Source organism: Chondrus crispus, genomic scaffold, assembly GCF_000350225.1.
Source record: "Chondrus crispus Stackhouse genomic scaffold, scaffold_27, whole genome shotgun sequence".
NCBI lineage: Eukaryota > Rhodophyta > Florideophyceae > Gigartinales > Gigartinaceae > Chondrus > Chondrus crispus.
In genome coordinates this window covers 4308-21342 of record NW_005179169.1, presented here as the reverse complement: position 1 = coordinate 21342, position 17035 = coordinate 4308, and the positions used below count along the sequence as shown (strand labels likewise).

The 17035-nt window shown below is 50.8% G+C and overlaps 4 protein-coding genes; 1 reads left to right on the top strand and 3 right to left on the bottom strand.

Annotated features, from left to right (window-relative positions):
* Positions 1 to 592: 592 nt before the first annotated feature.
* On the top strand, positions 593 to 2182 carry CHC_T00008367001 (20S core proteasome subunit beta 6). XM_005716878.1 is given in 4 exon segments: positions 593 to 738; positions 739 to 1258; positions 1544 to 1839; positions 1840 to 2182. The coding sequence occupies 2 exon segments, from the start codon at positions 739 to 741 to the stop codon at positions 1837 to 1839; spliced, it is 816 nt and encodes a 271-aa protein (XP_005716935.1). The 5' UTR covers positions 593 to 738; the 3' UTR covers positions 1840 to 2182.
* Positions 2183 to 2576: 394 nt separating this feature from the next.
* Positions 2577 to 3488, bottom strand: CHC_T00005084001 (hypothetical protein). Its single transcript, XM_005716877.1, has one exon. The coding sequence runs from the start codon at positions 3486 to 3488 to the stop codon at positions 2577 to 2579; it is 912 nt and encodes a 303-aa protein (XP_005716934.1).
* Positions 3489 to 9053: 5565 nt separating this feature from the next.
* Positions 9054 to 10455, bottom strand: CHC_T00008324001 (Serine/threonine protein pseudokinase). Its single transcript, XM_005716876.1, has 2 exons — positions 10147 to 10455; positions 9054 to 10013 (listed from the first exon to the last, which is right to left on the bottom strand). The coding sequence occupies exons 1-2, from the start codon at positions 10453 to 10455 to the stop codon at positions 9054 to 9056; spliced, it is 1269 nt and encodes a 422-aa protein (XP_005716933.1).
* A 375-nt stretch (positions 10456 to 10830) lies between these two features.
* Positions 10831 to 12382, bottom strand: CHC_T00005083001 (hypothetical protein). XM_005716875.1 is given in 2 exon segments: positions 10831 to 11251; positions 11252 to 12382. 1 exon segment carries the CDS (start codon positions 12380 to 12382, stop codon positions 11252 to 11254), a length of 1131 nt encoding a protein of 376 aa, XP_005716932.1. The 3' UTR covers positions 10831 to 11251.
* Positions 12383 to 17035: the final 4653 nt, after the last annotated feature.

Below are 17035 nucleotides of genomic sequence, written 5' to 3'. Positions count from 1 at the left end.
TTGACCAGCGCTAATTTTGAACTGGGGGCTGGTCATTTCTTCACACCTTTCTTTTGCGCTGGGTGGAGATAGAGTCCTTTCCGTGGGCAGTCGGACAGGATGCACCTTGCTTAAACCGTCATGTTTTTAGCTCCGCTCTGCTCTTTTCTCTCGAAATATACCAAGTCAGATACGGATGCATTCCGTACGTCTGGGGTCCTTCTGGACAAATCACTTCGAAGTTTGAACTTCAAAGATACGTGCAATATGGCACTTTCGTGCGGTGAATTTTCGCTGATCAGATTCTGCTACAGCTCTGCACTGTACGACATAGAAAAAGAGCCCTGTTGCCGCCTTCTCTGGCGTGTCGTGTCTTGGTCAGACGATTCGTCTACGCAAGTGAATACCACCGAAGTCTGCGAGTGGACCTTTGACGCTACACGTAGTGGTACACGCGTACACGTGAACACTATCCATAAGTTTGTTAATTATTTATGTACTTTTGCATTTGGAAAATGGGTCCAAATTTCTAATTACTTCGTCTTCCAGGCATCACGGAATTGTCGCATGTCTCACCTCCGCATTCCAGCACACATTGCCGAGCACCATTCATCGATCGTGGGTGAACTTACGTCGATCTCTTGTTGAACGCCTCTTTCTCGAGCATCAACTTCAAAACAAGTTCGAAGGCCGTTTATCGCATACCTTCAAACGCTCAGCAAGTCTACGAGGCGAATTGTGTTTCTCGTTTCGCTCGCAATGTCAGTCCTCCGTCCAAACGCATCCGTGATGGGACTGCCATACACAGCTCCCGGAAACGCCCCACGCGGCTTCACCCTTGGCGAGCACGTAGATCCCGAAGATCCATTGGAGGTAGGTAACTCATCCAACCCACATGGCAAACCACGCGCGATCGGTCCCATGGGGCGCCGTTTCCAACCGTACAAGAACAATGGGGGAACTGTCGTTGCGGTGTCGGGAAAGGATTACTCCGTCATCGCGAGTGATACTAGACTAGGCTCTGGCTATTCGGTACCGTCAAGGAACGTGAGCAGAATCATCAAATTGACGGACAAATGCGTGCTCGCGAGCAGCGGAATGCAGAGTGATATCGCCGTTTTGCATAAGGTGTTGAGGATCCGCTTGACACAATATCAGTATGCACACCATCAGGAGATGTCGCTCACAGCAATTTCACAAATGCTTTCCACGATGTTGTACTATCGCCGTTTTCAGCCCTACTACACCTTCAATGTTTTGGGCGGTATTGACGCTGAAGGTAAGAATTCCAATCCCGAGTAGTTTATCACACCTTTGCCAGCGCCGATGACAGATAACGCATGACGTTAGTCGCAGCGCAGTCTCTACAACCTTGACGCGACACCGGATTCCCAAGAAGAGCGCGGTGATGTCTTGTAAGAGAGTATTGGACAAGCTTAGATTCAGGGAACCATTTCAGAGGCGTTCTGCGTAGGCTGACAATTGGGCGAGATTAACTGTACAGACAATACTAACACGCATAACGCTATGCTAATTCTACTTTTTGCTGTGTGCGTCTGAGCAGGGCACGGCTGGAGCTATTCATACGATGCCATTGGTTCGCATGAGAAAGTGCGTGCAGTTTGCAGCGGTACGGGACAGAATCTTTTGCAGCCGATCCTAGATAATCAGGTCGAGTTTAGGCAAACGGCACCGGAGAAGAAGCCAGAGGAACTGTCTTTGGAACCGTGCGTCGAACTCGTAAAGGACGCGTTTACGTCCGCCGGTGAACGTGACATTTACACTGGAGATATCGTGGAATTGGCCAAGGTGACGGCCAAGGGCGTGGAGATAGAGAAGTTCGAGCTTCGATCGGACTGACTTCATGTAAACTGAAGAAGCCCAATGGCGTCTGTGTAAACTTGAAACTCTTGTTTTGGGCTTTCTACCCGTTCTGCAATTCATGTGCCGTCTCAGAGAGCGGGAGTCTGTGAGGTCAACGAGAGGGCAACTAGTGCGGAAATTGCCTTCAACGCGTACAAACCGAATGCGGCCTGAAACGCCGAAGGGGTCTGTGCCCCCCTTGCTTGCGACAAAAATATTAGATTTATGACCGCGTAACAGACCGAGACGTATGGCGGACCGATGCACCTCTAACGGCGGTCAAAGAGGTAAAACAATAAACCACATGGCGGCCTGTGTTGAACAAGACCGATGTGAATATCAAAGCCCAGTCTTAATCTTCATAAACTAGAGCAAATGTATAATGTTAGCATGACAGCTTCTAAAATTAGCATTTTCCTCATACAGGTGAATCGCAACTGCTGACCACGCATTCCCATATGCGAAGGTCCTGTGGACAGTGTCCACAGACAGAATAAAAGTGCGCATGACGTGGCCGCAATGATTAGCAATTTGAGCTATGCTTTCGACGACGAATCAAATATTTGGCACATGTCCTACGCACACACACACACACCCTCCGAAAAACCTTTGACATAACGTGGCTTCCATCGCCGGCAAGAGCAGTAGCACCAAGCTTGAGCACGTCTGAGGAGCTCTTCCGTGCAAGGCGGGACAAAAAGCGTGATGCGTTAGCGAACTCATCACCACTCCTCTCAGCTATCTGAAGTCACCGGTATACCATTTCGCTGCAAGCGCTCCATGAGCTCGCGGTAGAAGTTGCTGTACCGCCACGCCGGGGTTCTATTCCTATCTCCCCTCGCCCTCTTCAATCGAACCATGCTCACAATCCCCTCTGGTAACCGGATAGACCCGACGAAAATGACCATGTGCATTTCGTGACGATGGTTAAGTTGTCGAATGCATCGCAACTTATTCTCGCTTGGTCGCCTCCACACCTGATATCCGAGCGACTTTGTAATCTTACCCACCTCGTTAAGCAACCGTTCCACAGGTAGTGAGCAAGAAAACTCTAACCACACGTCATCGTTCTTCGTTCCTCGAAGTCCGAAAAATGTCAGTTGCCGGCGGCCCTTGCCCGCAGCCTTGTTGGGTTGCAGCCGGCTCTGACCCATCGCCAAGGTACTCTGGTACACGTCCTCGTCTGCATCTGTCTTACGTTTTGTAAATGGACTGCCAATGGAAGAAATCAAGCGCCAAGCACCTGACTTTGGCGTGTTTACGTCTGGATCGACAGCGGATGCCCTCGGGTCGTCTCGATATCTTTCGGTAAGCACGTATTCCACATTTTCAAAAGCGTCAAAGTCTTCTTCTCCCTCGCTCATTTGTACATACCGACTCAAGGGAGCATCTGTGCGCTCGTGCTCGCCGTCGTAGAAGGTTGGGCACGAGACATCGACTTCCGAAGACCTCCGCTTCCGAAGGGAGCGCGAGCTCGCGCCCTTATCATACACATCCGCAGCCGTGACGCGATCCCTGCGCGGCGTGGAACGGTGCGACCCGTGGGCCGTGACGTCGTGATGGGCATCTGAGAGCCGTCGAGACTGAGGGGGTGTGAGAAGGGGTGGGCGAGCAGGGAAGGCAGAGACGGATTTCGGCTGGGGCATGGCGTGAACTTGAATGCAGGAACTGGGCTCGGCGAAATAGATGTCGTTGATAGACTGGTACTTGGAACCAGCAGGAAGCGACTGCATGCGGATGGGGCGTGTGGGAAATGGGTACGAGAGTGTTTGATTAGACTCGCTGCGGTCAGGATGGATGCTTCGCTTGGCGGGAAAGGAGCAACTGAGGTGTTGCTGCTTCTGTGCGTCTGGGGCGGTACAGGCGAGCGGTGGGGGCTGAGATGGTTGGACGGCTGGTCGCTGATGAGAGAACTGCTGGACACAGTGATGTGTGCTTGCGAGACATAGCGAGGGTGAGGAGGCAAACTCGCGGACATGGTCGTATCGGGTGAAGTCAGACGGGGTGGAGGAATGTGGGAAAGAATGGTCGTCAGCGTGGGCAGCATCGAGACGGGCGGCAATCTGCTGGACTGAAAGCATGGGCGTTGAGTCGGGGGATTCGACTTCGTCGAATCCGCCGTTGGGGGTGGCGGTGTCCTGGTCGGGGTCCGAGTTTGGGTCTTGATGATGAAGTGGTGGGTTGCGGAGGAGGGACGGTTCAGTGGAGTGCAGAGAGGAGGGCGGGGAACGGGGTGCTGGAACGGGGGGCTTCGGCGGGGGCGGGGGGGCGTTGACGATGCCGGCTCGGACGGCAGCAACCATAGTGGCGACGATTGAGGGATCGACAGAGCCCGTGAGGGACACTGAGAACTCGACATCGCCGCTCGGGTCGACGTGGATACGCATCTGAGTAGGAGGGTCTGTCGAAGACATTTTCGGGGTGGTTGGCGGGGTCGGGAAGGTGAAAAGCAGGTAGTAGATAGGAGAACGAGGTGAACAAGTAGGAGAAAGTAACGGCGGGACGAGGGGGGTGGGAAGATTTCAGTTTAGAGCAGTGAGGCGTAGGTGGCGAGGAGGGAAGGGGGGGTTGGTGGAAACGGGTGGGGGCGGAAGAGCGGTGATGGTGGAAAGCGAGGAGGGAAAGGAAGTGTGAGTGCGGGTGGGCAGAGGGGTGCAGGCGAAGGGAAAGAGAAGGTTTGAACTCATGGCACGCCCCGTGGATACTGAAGAAACGGGGCGGGGGAATGTTGAGGAATGCGAGCTGTACAGAAGATACTGTACCTCCAGGGGCATGGACGGGTACGTGGAAGAATGGCAGTCGCTCGGACGTAGGGACGCGCTAGAGGTACAAATGTAGGAATTTGGAACGGTGCGCGGCATTGGCGGGGATGGAGGTGACGTTTGCGGTCTGGAAGCGCTTGGAACATGTCTCTGTAATGTTTCATGCGGGTGACGACGCGCCAGCCCCCGTAAACCGCCGCGCGGGGCAGCATGGGTAAACATGCCGCAGCTGTAATTACGACTGTGCCGCCTCCATCGCCTGAAGCGTTGGCCCGAAATCCGCACTGTACCACCGCCCACCTTGCTACCTTCATCATTGATTGGGCACGTGGACAAGTTTCAGAGGCTGTGTCTGTACACAGCATCTACGGCTTCAGATGGGGATGCTCCGATGGCGGGGGTGGACGGATGGCGTACAGAAAAAGTGCCGCATACCGGCCGACGCACCTTATTTCCACTCGATTTCCACGTCGATTTCCACGTCGACTTCCACGTCAATTTCCATGTCCGTCGGCTGCATGCCGAGGCGACCCACGCAACTTGTGATCCCGGCAAGGTGGCCACATCATCGTCCCCGCGCTTCTGTGTTTCCGAGCGGCAACGTTCCATTGGGCCCCGTCATCGCCGGGCAAGCACGTGCACTTACAGTCGTGCGTCAAGACCAACGTACAGTAACACCGCAACAATTATACCGCTTGCGCCCTGTGCTAAAACCTCTTCTTCCGCGTGCCCTCGCCGGGCCAACGGCCTCATCAGGCACCACTTTCCGCCTTCCTTTTCGCTTCCTAACGTTGAAACCAGCCCCGCCCTTTATTAGATCAGATGCTCACGTAAAGCCTTCCCGCTTTCGCCGCCCTCCCACTTTTCCCCTCCCGCCGGCCCCGCCTGCATCCAACTATCACGTCCAGGAAATAACGAGAATCTGTCACGCCCAATGACCTGTCCACCAAGCCTGCGTGCAGCCGCCAAACACTTTCCCAGCCACATTTCCCATGCGCTGTACCGTACGGACGCAGAAATCTTGCTTGCGATCTTGCAATCTTGCGATCTTGCAATCTTGCGATATGGCGTGTCGCGGTCGCCAACACGTCAGGAAACGGGGACGGAGGCACCCGACTGGTCTACCGTACGTTGCACATGTCAACATACGGTAGTTTGTCGCCTTGCCGCTCGATCCTTGCCCGATGCACGTCATGTCAACGTCGAACAGATGTACTGTACGGTGTACGGTATGTCCACTCTGTGGCGAGCCGCTTGGTGGCCACCGCTAAAACCAAACTTCCCTCTTTTCTTTTTCCAGAGAGTGTAGCGTACGAAGCATGGAGATAAACCAGGATAAACCATGCACTTTGAGACGACCAGAGGCAGCATCGAATTTGGTCCCTTCTTCAGTACACCGCATTATCCCCCGCTAAGGGGCGTACCTTCTGTTCTGCCGACGCCTTGTTTTTCCACCGTCCTGTGGCAAGGTTGGCAGAAGGCAGTTCACGCTGGAACCACATGGCAAATGGATTACATAATTCCAACACCAGTTTCCAAGGCATTCACCCCACAATCTCCAGTCAGATATGGCGATAGGACAAAGATACCACAACGAAACATGGAATCACTCTCCATACTGCATGAGTATGGAGTCATGCACTTCCCTGCGAAGGGTAGTGTTGCGTAATACTTGATTATTGGCTGCTTGCAGACTCGCCAGGTACGGTACATCTGTGTTGTACAGTAAATCGTTTAGGAGAAGGGATACGATTTGCTTCCCACCCTGAATTCTATTTAAAAAAAAACTCTTCTTCAAAGTAGAGCACCTTACCAATTAAAATTCCTCATCCATACACGTTTATTCGCTGTTTCTTCCTCTCCTCACCAAACAATACTCAAGTTTGATAAATTCAGATTTAGTACAGCAGTCCGGGTACTGTACCCTTCTCACCGGCTCAATTTGGGTCGGTTTAGAATTTTCAAAAAATCGGTCATTTTACCCCAGTACTGGCCAGTTTCCCGGTACCAAAAATCTTTGGATGGCAGCTCTCCAGGCCATCCGGCTCATTTTGGGCCACCTCCCCGCGGCACTTTCACCTCAGTTGCGACAGGCCGAGCAACGTTCGCGCCGCGGATTCGTGCCGATCTCCACGAGAACCCCCTTTGTTCCCCTGCAACCCAACCGCCGATCGCCGTGGCCACTGTTTTAGGGGAACATTATCAAGAGAAGCCCAAAACCTACTCTCTAAGTTACGCGCAATGCCATCGCCCTCGACAGGCGCCCTGTTTTCTTTTTCAGATTTCAAATTGCTCGACAAAGCACGACTGCGACATTCGAAAGCCTTTGAGCTTACGTCTTCCACATGCGATACACATTTAAAGTTGTAGTTGGTGTGAGAGACTTTCGAAGTCAACACTGCGGCCGCTTGCATTTTACCACCTTTTTGCGTCCTCATCGATTCATAACCGCCATTTTGGAGCTCGTATCTCGCTCATCAGAACGTTTTGAACTCGATAATCTGACCGATGGACACAGGATACCTTTGCGAACGCTTGTGACGCTGGTATCCTACCGTCTGTTAACGCATGAATTTTAGATTGTAGTCTCATGTTGGTGACCCGTGCGGCCACATTTGTTCTTTGCCCCATCAAAACACGCTCGTCACTGCAAGGAGCATCCTCATGCTCCCCTGTAGACCCATTTGTGGACCCTTAAAATGTCGCGAAATGGACAAAACGATAGTTCATAGGCCACAAGCCACATTTTATGAATGAGGACCTGGCATCCTCCGGCGAAATGGACTGGTATCCGGCCACGTCCAGTGTGATCTTGTACGCAGTATTTGCCCACGACAAATGGCTCAGAGACAGAAGATGGTCTTGTTTTTCCCTAACTGTGCGCTGGAATGATCGATTGAAGAATTGATGACAGGGTTAGAGAATATGCTTTGTGTCTGCCGGAGCTATTTTGGCGTGCACTGTGCTCATAACAGCATTATCAACAGCAAATCCACGCCGCGCGGCATGAAGCGTTCTGTTGACTAAAAGGCGTTCCTCGTCTGCCGACAACACTGTCGTGCGGCCAGCATGATTGCCTTCTGGATCTAGCATTTTTTTAGCTCGTCCGTCTCTGAGCTTTCGTAGGCCTTTTTTATTCGCGTGGCTGTTGTGCGGGACACGCCTGTGTCTCGGGATGCTTTGCGTGCGCTTTCACCTCTTTGGATTAACGAAAGAAGCTTGGCGCGGCGAGCACCCTCCTCTCTTCTTTTCGTGATTCTTTTCTTGTGTGTGAGAGTTTGCGCTCTCATTGACGGTGGCATACTGCCACCACCGAGCCGAACGTCGCTTACAGAGGAGGAGGGAGGGCTTCTCTGTCGGAGTGCGCGGTATGAGTTGGTGAGATGGACTGGGGGGATTTTGGGAAGGCGGGGAGGGCTAGTGTCTAGACGAAAAGCAATTTGACCTCATATGAGGTCAGTCATGGCCTCATATGAGGCCAGCTTTTTTTTGCAAAAATATATAAATTAAATCGAAACTTTAAAACATTCAGTTTGGACACCATTTCTTTAACGTATACGCGCTCGGCAATAACATCTTGCAAAACATTGGGATGGCGGTTGTCAATGCACAGAGAGACTAAGAATCTAATGAACTATCAATGATGAGTTGACTTTTTAAACAGGCGTTTTGGTTTCGAAGATATCAACATAAAACGTTTTGAGATTGGTCAAAAAAGGCTCCTTTTTGGGCATTTTAAAAATGGCTGGAAAAGACGTGCAGATCTCACCAAACTCCACCCTTCCACAACGCAGAAGTCAACTGCCGTGTCGAGAGTCTCTTTTTTCCATCTTGTTGAGCTAGCACAAGTCGAGAAAAATAAGTTGAAAAGTGACCTCATATGAGGTCATTTGTCACCTAGACACTAGATGCTCGTGATTTGGAAGTGGCCCAAATTAAGCCGGTGAGAAGGGTACTGTGAGTCCTGTACAGCATCGAGGCCAGAAGTGGCTACCATCACAATTGCTTGACTTCACCTTCGGGTAACGCCAAGGTTTGCAGAAAACACAACCACAGCCCGCTCCTCGCACTTTAGTCGTCTCCAGTCGTCCCACACCACGAAACAAACTATTTCACCTCATCACTACTCTCTCTGCAGCTTCGACTACCATTTTCATTCTGCATTCTTGATGTGCCCACCACCACCTCTGTAACGACAGCAGCAATGCTAGATCTTCTTTCTCCACAACTGGCATTCCCTTCACAACCCTTCTCTTATAAAGCGTTTCCCTTCCCTTTCAACCAAATGGAGACACCTTTTTTCTCTGCAAAACAACTGAACCACTGTCCGAGACAGAACTGCATCAACGTATGCTTGACAGCATCGAGAGAAACGATCTAGCGAAAAGGTGGAGATGCCCTGGATAAATCAGCTATATAGAATGGAGGCACCACAAGCCTTACCACAAACTAATTCCCATACGATAAGCTGTAGGTATCTACCTTCTTGTTTCTACTAATAGCATGCCCTCCAAACGACCTCCCTTGCTCGAAATCCATGATGACTGTTTTCGGATCTGACTGCATCCGCAAGATCTCATCCCTTGATTCCGCGGGGTCTGCATCCCCAATGCTATCTCGAAACCAGGCAGAATTCAAGCAATCACTCGCGCTCGGTCTAACGCTCGCATCATCGTCCAACATCCGATGCACTAGACTCTTCGCCTCATTGCTGATCCCATCCCACACGTTATCCTCAACCGAAATCCCCCTCGATACACAGGCTAGATACGCCGCTTCGTTGTTTGCCTTGAACGGATTCATCCCGGACAGCATGCGATACATCAAACTCCCAGCAGCGAACACATCTGACGCAGTAGTGCGCCTCTGAAAGCACACTACTTCTGGAGCGAGTTGCTGCCAATTTTTTAAAGATGCACCCCCGAGGAGTCTTACATCGCGCCTGGCCGCCGCGTTTCCGTACGCAACTATCTTCACTCGGCATGGAAGTCGCCGGCTCAAGCAAACGATGCTTTCAGGGTCTAGATTCCCGTGGACGATTTCTCGCGAATGCAAGTGCTGCAGTCCCTGAAGAATGTCCGCCATCATGTCAATGACAATGGCCTCTGGCAACGGTTGGGCCAAAAAGCTTGAAAGGGTGCCTCCGTTGATGAGTTCCGTGACAATGTAGAATCGCATGCTCGATTCAAAGAGGTCGACTACGCGGACTATAGAGTCATGGGTTTGCGTCGCCTCTACGATGGCCAGATCACGCTTTGCCAATATCAAAACCTTTTGCAACGGAAGATATCCTTTTTCTACTGTGTAAATAGCAACATCTTCCTGGTCTTTCTTGTCGCAGCCGAGGTGTATAACGCCATAGCGGGTGCGCCCAGCCTTCGCAGAAAAATGGTAAAAGTCATGCACTCCCTGCAGGTGCAATCCGAAGAAAAACAGATAAGGTGGACAAAAAGAAAGACCAAAGAGCAGCTTGTAAGTAAAGAATTGAAGATAAAACGAAAGGCAAATAAATAGTACTTGCATCGCGATATTGTCAACTCACATCTGATACTTTCTTCATCTGAGCAAACCAAATCTTGAGGTCCTTCAAAGTAGGGGCGAAGAGACTCAAGGGCTCTATCCCATTTCGGCATAGCACAAGTTCACAAGGATTACTGCCCGCGAAGAACTGCGTCTCGCGTAGGTCGCAAATCCAGACTACTGGGCCATGTTCACGGTGGCGATAAGTTAGAGTGGACCCGTTAAGCTCGAGCCAGCGGTGAACGCCCCAAAACGTCAAATGGCGTTCAAACCAGCCGCAGAGGCGAGTTGGAGGGCCCGCTTCGACTGTTTCCCCATAACGCAGACTCATGCTGCAAGGCTTTAGCCGGGTTAGCCAGGTTGCCGAGGAAGGATTGTGGCTTTGGTGGAGCTAGAGTAACTATCTTCTTTTCTTTACTATAGATACCCTTTCGTTCCACTGCCATATAAAACTGAGCCTGGAGAAGAGCCGTCAGACACCACTCGGGCTATGGGAATGCAAAGTTTTGTAGAATTGTGTATTTTCGCGTGCTTGCATTATTTCAGGCATAAAGATTCAATCTCGGAGTCGGTCATCGTCGTACTGCAGTTCTGTGCCACGGAATTGGCGACATCCGTCTGTTTCCATCCATATGGCTACCCGGACTGGATTTGATCTACTGAAGTGTTCAAAAAACTGATAATTGCTGACAAACAATCTCTGCTCCGTGTTGCATGCCCAGGAACATCGACCTCCGTTGGCGCTGCTCCGTTTTATGTAGATGAACGGCAGTGCAGGTGTAGTGAGATGTCCGAGAAATCCACTATTATGAACACTGTCGGGCAAGAACAAAATACGCAAAGACCAAGGCTGCTGCGATGAACAACAGGCATCTATTTAAATCTTCGGGAGAATTGCATCAGGTTTGAAAATTGCTAGATCGATTTTCTCTCGCCCTGCAAACTTACTACATCTAACACCCTAACAGCTCTACTAATTAGCTCTCCCAATTAGCCCGAGTGTGATTCCGGGGAAATTTGCTACGGTTTGGTGGACCGTGCTGGCGTTAAAAATGCCCGCACTGTCCAAAAAACTTTGTCGAAGCACCCAGAGCAAGTAGCTGGTGGTGATCGGTCACTGCCAATCATCATAGATCAAGGCAAGGGTCCTTGCACGCCCTGTGCACCTGGTCGATGGCATCAAGCGACTCCTTGTCAAGTTCGACATCAAACGCCTCGATATTCTCCTTGAGCTGTGCGATCGTTGTCGCACCGATGATAGTGGACGGGATATACCATCTAGTCTTACAAAACGCTTGGGCCAGCGTAGCCACGGACATGCCTTTGCTCTTGGCGATCTGCATGTACTGCTCCGCGACCCCTAACGTCTGCTTCGAGACAAAATGGCCTTGAAAGCTTTTAAATAAGACAAATCTAGCTCTCTCCAAGCTGTTGTCCATCGGCTCAAAGTTATCGTCTAGCTTGCCGTTGTACTTCCCGGTGAGCACGCCCCCCGCCAGCACGGACCACGGCAGCAGACCGATGTTAAAGTTTGATGGCGAACACGCCTCGGCAAGCTCTGCTTCGAATGAGCGATTGAGTAGACAGAAGGCGTTCTGGATGGTCGCCGGGCGTGGCATGCCGAGCTCATCGGCGAGGCGGACAAACTCACACACGCCAAAGGTAGTCTCGTTGGACAAGCCATAAGCCTTGATCTTGCCCTCATCCAGCAGCTCTTTGAGGCCCTCGAGCGTCTCGCGGATGGGCACGGAGCCGGGTCGTTCTTGATCGGGATTGTAGCTGCGCGTGCCGAATAGCGGGACATAACGATCTGGCCAGTGGAGCTGATACAAGTCAATATAATCTGTCTGCATCCTCCTCAAGCTAGCCTCACAAGCCTCCCTGATGCTCTTTTTATCAAGCCTACTGGGCATCCCGTCCTTCTTGTCCAATTCAGCACCCTCCTTGCGGTTTTCCACGACGATGGACTTTGGCGCGAATCCCATACATTTTGTGGCGATGACAATCTTTTCACGCAGACCGGGACGGGTGGCCAAGTAGGTGCCAATGTACTCCTCGGACTTGCCCGGAACCCATTTTGGTGCCGAGGACGGAACTGGATAAAGTTCTGCCGTATCAAGAAAGTTGACACCTTTGGCGAGGGCATAGTCCAGCTGTTCGTGAGCCTCCGCCTCCGTGTTCTGCACGCCCCATGTCATTGTGCCAAGGCACACGTCGGAGACGGAGAGGCCGGAGGTGCCGAGCGTGTTAAACTTCATGGCAGCAGAGGTGGTGGACGTGAACGGGCGGAGATCAGGAGAGACGGATCGAGGCAAGGGGATGTGTCGAAAACGGCGGAACGGAAAGCGCATCATCTCCGCGCATCGGCGAGGCTTTGTCTTTTTCTGTGTTTTATGGCTCAGAGAAAGCGTTTTCCACAAACCCGCTCATCATTGGCGCCGTAGGTCTGAACACTCCGCTCCCCGTGACTGGCTGCGTGAATATTATAGGTTCTCTTAAACGTGCCAAATGTTCTTGTTTTGGTCATTTGATCACCTACCGGTTGTGATGCTCTTAGAGCATCCCCACCGGTACGTGATCAAATTATCAAATAACAACACTTGGCATGCTTTTTCTGGCATTTGGTTGGCTCCCTGAAATTTGGTTGTTTGGGTATTTGGTTATTTGATAGTTCGAAAAAGGCATTCCCACCAGTGAGAACCAAATACAGTACAGTCCCATCATACTCACCCTCACACCGTCGTACTCACCCCCGGTCTTAACAGAGCGAATTTCTTGCCCGACACCACCGCTATCATACCGATTTTCTTAGAATATTCAAAAAATGTATTTGACACTGTGCGCTTTCTACTGTAAGTAGTAGAAGTCACAGCTCGCCCATCCGGATCCGGATCCACATGGCCAGGACGATACTCATCTCAGGTCTATCTCGTAACAAAACCTTGAAAGTACAGTACCAAGAAAACCTCTTCCTTCCCTGTGGTTCAACACGAGGTCAAGTCTCCCCTTGATATTTCAGCAACTATCCCCCCTATCTTCATCCACACCTCGCATTCCCTCATACCTAAACCCACTCTCGGTCTTCCATGATGGATTAGTGCAATCATCCTTCTCTTTCAGCTTCTGCACGCTATCACAACCATTTGCGTCGCGGGATATCTAAGCGGTCGGTGCAAGATGTGACGTAATTTTCTGCGAAAGGACTTTCCGTGCTGTAGGAAACATTGGTTCGCAAGAGGTCTCTTTACAGTGTTAATAACAATCTACCGAGCAGTGCTATGTTGAATTCGGATCAGGGCGGACGGCCGTGATCTGTTCGAGATCAAAGGAAGGTCTATCGTCGTCTAACAGACGATACAATCATGCCCATTGCAATCCATTCTATCATGTAGGATAATAATTTTGTACAGCATTCTGTTTTGGCCTTCCCTCCCTCTGAGTCATACGTTTCCGATCACTTAACTATGTCATCTCACTTTCTGCTCCGCGCGAAGCTGCAAAAGAAGAAGAAAATAGTTTTGGTTGCACGTGTCGTATCAATCATTGCTACACTGACGCAACATTTTTCCTGTCACTCTCGCAAAACTAAGTACCATACAGTTGCTAATTCTCCCACATTTGGAGAAAGAAAATCGTTTGAAGAGGTGACGAAGTATTATGATGAAACATTTTTTCGCCGTTGTTTCCGAATGTCGAGAGACTCATTCTACAAGCTGCTCAAGATGTTAAAGCCGCATCTGGAACGAAATAGAGAAATGTCTAAAAGAGTAGGAAGGGAAATAGTCAGTCCCGCAGTACGTCTTGCGGTAACTTTGAGGCTGTTGGCCGGATCCAGTTACTTGGATATAATATCTGTATACAACACACCCAAGAGCACCCTTTACCAGGTCTTTAAGGACACTTGTCACGCTATTATGTCGGTTTTATGTTTACCAGGCCTTCCAAAGGATGAGACGGCATTAAGACAATCTGCAGAGGCCTTTACAGTATCTCGAAAGCCAGGAAGCCCCCTTTCCTGCTGCGTGGGAGCCCTAGATAGCATTGCCATCAAGATTAGAAAGCCCGAAACTGATCTGAATCCCGCGGCAGATTGGTGCTGGAAACATTACTACGCTATCCCAGTGCAAGCAATTGTTGATTCAAACTATCGGTTTTGTGTTTTTCGTCAAGATGCGTAGGAAACACGCACGACTCCATAGCGCACGCGGTTTTAAGTTTGGGAGAATATTTTATGGCTGGTCTACTACACTACGCGTTTTGGGTTGCTGGAGATGAAGCATATATCTGCACAGAGTCTTTAATAACGCCATATCCAGCATCACAGGCAACAGATTGGTAGGACCCATTTAATTTTTTGCATTCTTCCTTGCGAATGCATGTGGAACAAGCATTTAGAATGCTGATGGCAAAATGGAGAATTCTCCAAGATTTATCCTTCACTGTCGAGACTAATATCCATATTGTCCTTATTGCGATGAAGCTCCATAATTTTTTCATAGATGAGGAGGGGATTCCAAAACCAATTCCAAGTATTGAAACATTCGATCGTGTTGCAGTCCAGAGTGAGGATTGGTACGCTCAAGCAAAGGAAGATATGCGTAATATTTTAAAAGAACAAGATAATGGAGCGTAATATCGTTCTTCCTCTGTTTCATGGAAGAGAGAAAGGATGGTGGAAGTTGTTAAGACACGGGAACTAATGCGTCCCGTTCCTTCCAGTGCGATAGTGCAACATTTCTGAAGTTGTTTCTGAACAGTTTGCTACTCGGCGGCACCCGACTGGCGCTTCCTCGCCGTCGCTCCGACACTTCTTGCCACCCTGCTGCTTCTGCTGGCTGCCTTTTCCCCGCCGTCCTCCCCTCCCGCCGCGTTCGCCGCCACCGCCGCCCTCCCAGACCTCCCGCTCCTGCACCTCCTCGCCCTAACGCTGCCGATCAAATTCTTCTTCCTCTCGTGACCCCCGCTTCGGGCGCTCCTCAATGCCAAGATCGTCCATCTCACGGCCACCCCCGGTCTTCCTGCTGTCTCATCTTCTCTACTGTGCTCGATGCCACTGAATTGGAAGAGTTCATACTCAACGCGACCATGGCCAATGAAGATTTTATTGCAGAGCGATATCCACAACCCCTTGCACTTTAGACTGTTGTGATGACTCCGCTTCACCAAAACACCGCATCGGCGAGTGTGGGAGAACGGGTACCGACCGGTGTTGGTAAACGTAACAACCCGGAGGGAGATCCCGTAGGGGTGATCAGACAATACTGGAAAGGCAGGGGATAACTCAGCTTGTACACGGGGTGCACGTACCGCCACGGGTGACAGGTGGCGGCGGAATGGACACGTGTACCGCCGTACGTATAACGTCCCGATAGGGTAGAGTAGACTAGAAGCTCCTACTGTGGGGGCGTAGAAATTAGTGTAATAGGAGTGTCAGCCGGGGCAGTCCCAGCTAGCACACGTGGTGCGCGCTCTGCCTGCGAGTACAGTTGCAGGAGCATAGCCACGTGTGCCGCTGTGCAGATTACTCCCCGATGAAGTACAGTAGAGGTACTCCACTGTAGTGATCCAAAGTAGAAGTGGATCACTACTGTACTGCCCGGCCGCCGGAGGTCGACCTACTTAGGCGCCGAGGCAGTACGCCCCCAGAGTAAATGGGGGCAGCGACCCCCTTTGGCGAGAACTGAGGAAAAAGAGGCAGGTCGTCCCGTGCGGGTTATTCTTGAGGGCCGGAAGCTCACGCTCCCCAGTTTGGCCGTTCCACCGCCTGGTGGAAGCGTATGCCCATTGAGCCCTATCCCCTCCGGGGTCGCAATTCCACTCGCCCGTTTACCGGAGTCATAACCGCCGCCCTCGCAGAGAGGTTGGTGGTGTTGTAATTTTACCGCTGCCGTGGACACCCCTTCTGTGACGGGGTAAAGACCGAACCGGAAGAATCCATATTATTACAGCGAGTCACAATGCGCAGAAACGGAATCTCCTCAACAAAACAGTATTAATAATACGACTTAGGCCTCCTTAGGACTCAACTACGACTTCAACTCAGTTGGCAAAAGAAATGGACATGTTTTTGAGGTGGAGGAGAAAAATCGCCACACTTGAGGAAGAAAACAGGCGGCCCTCTTCATCCGTCTCTGGCCCCGTGATGACTCTATTTGAAAAGAACATTGAAGTTTGGAGACAGGTTTGGCGTGTCGTCGAGTGCTCAGACGTGGTTGTACAGATTGTGGATGCGAGAAACCCGCTTTTGTATTACTGCGAGGATATGTACCGGTATGTAACTATCGAGATGGGCCGTTCACATCTGCTCGTCCTTAACAAGTCTGATCTTTTCTCAACCAACTGATCGATCGCTGGGAAGCCTACTTCAAGGCTCAGAGCATGAATGTTATCTTCTTTTTCGCATTCAAAGCTAGCGTAAATGAACCTGTAAGCGACTCTGGAGTCGTTGGTGTTCACGACCTCATTGAAAAGTTGCAGAGTTTTGAGCACAAGGCCCCAATCACACAACCGAATCAAAGGCTCGTCGTGGGGACGTGTGGCTACCCAAACGTTGGAAAAGCCTCCACGATCGACGTTCTTGTTGAATTTATCGCCAGCAGCGAAGCGAAAGAGGATTCACAGGGCTATGCACAGCACAATGGTGACATGCAATCATCTTCTAGTACCGAGCAAACGGAAGGCGCCGACGCTAGTTCAAATCAGGCCAAGCTAGTGGCAGTTTCCTCTACTCTGGGTCAAACAAAACATTTCTAAACGCTTTGTCTTGACGAAGAAAGTGCTATAATGCGATTGTCCTGGGCTTGTGTTTCCCAATTTCTCGTCTTCAAAGTCAGAGCTGATCTGTGCGCCGTGCTTTTTATTGATCAGATGCGTGGCGAATACCTGTTTCTTGTATTACATATGCTGGGATT

Coding starts and splice junctions, on each gene's coding strand:
- CHC_T00008367001 (XM_005716878.1), top strand. CDS start 739: ATGTCAGTCCTCCGTCCAAACGCATCCGTGATGGGACTGCCATACACA. Junction 1,259..1,543: donor GGGCGGTATTGACGCTGAAG/GTAAGAATTCCA, acceptor GCGTCTGAGCAG/GGCACGGCTGGAGCTATTCA.
- CHC_T00005084001 (XM_005716877.1), bottom strand. CDS start 3,488: ATGCCCCAGCCGAAATCCGTCTCTGCCTTCCCTGCTCGCCCACCCCTT.
- CHC_T00008324001 (XM_005716876.1), bottom strand. CDS start 10,455: ATGAGTCTGCGTTATGGGGAAACAGTCGAAGCGGGCCCTCCAACTCGC. Junction 10,014..10,146: donor AGATGAAGAAAGTATCAGAT/GTGAGTTGACAA, acceptor TTGCACCTGCAG/GGAGTGCATGACTTTTACCA.
- CHC_T00005083001 (XM_005716875.1), bottom strand. CDS start 12,382: ATGAAGTTTAACACGCTCGGCACCTCCGGCCTCTCCGTCTCCGACGTG.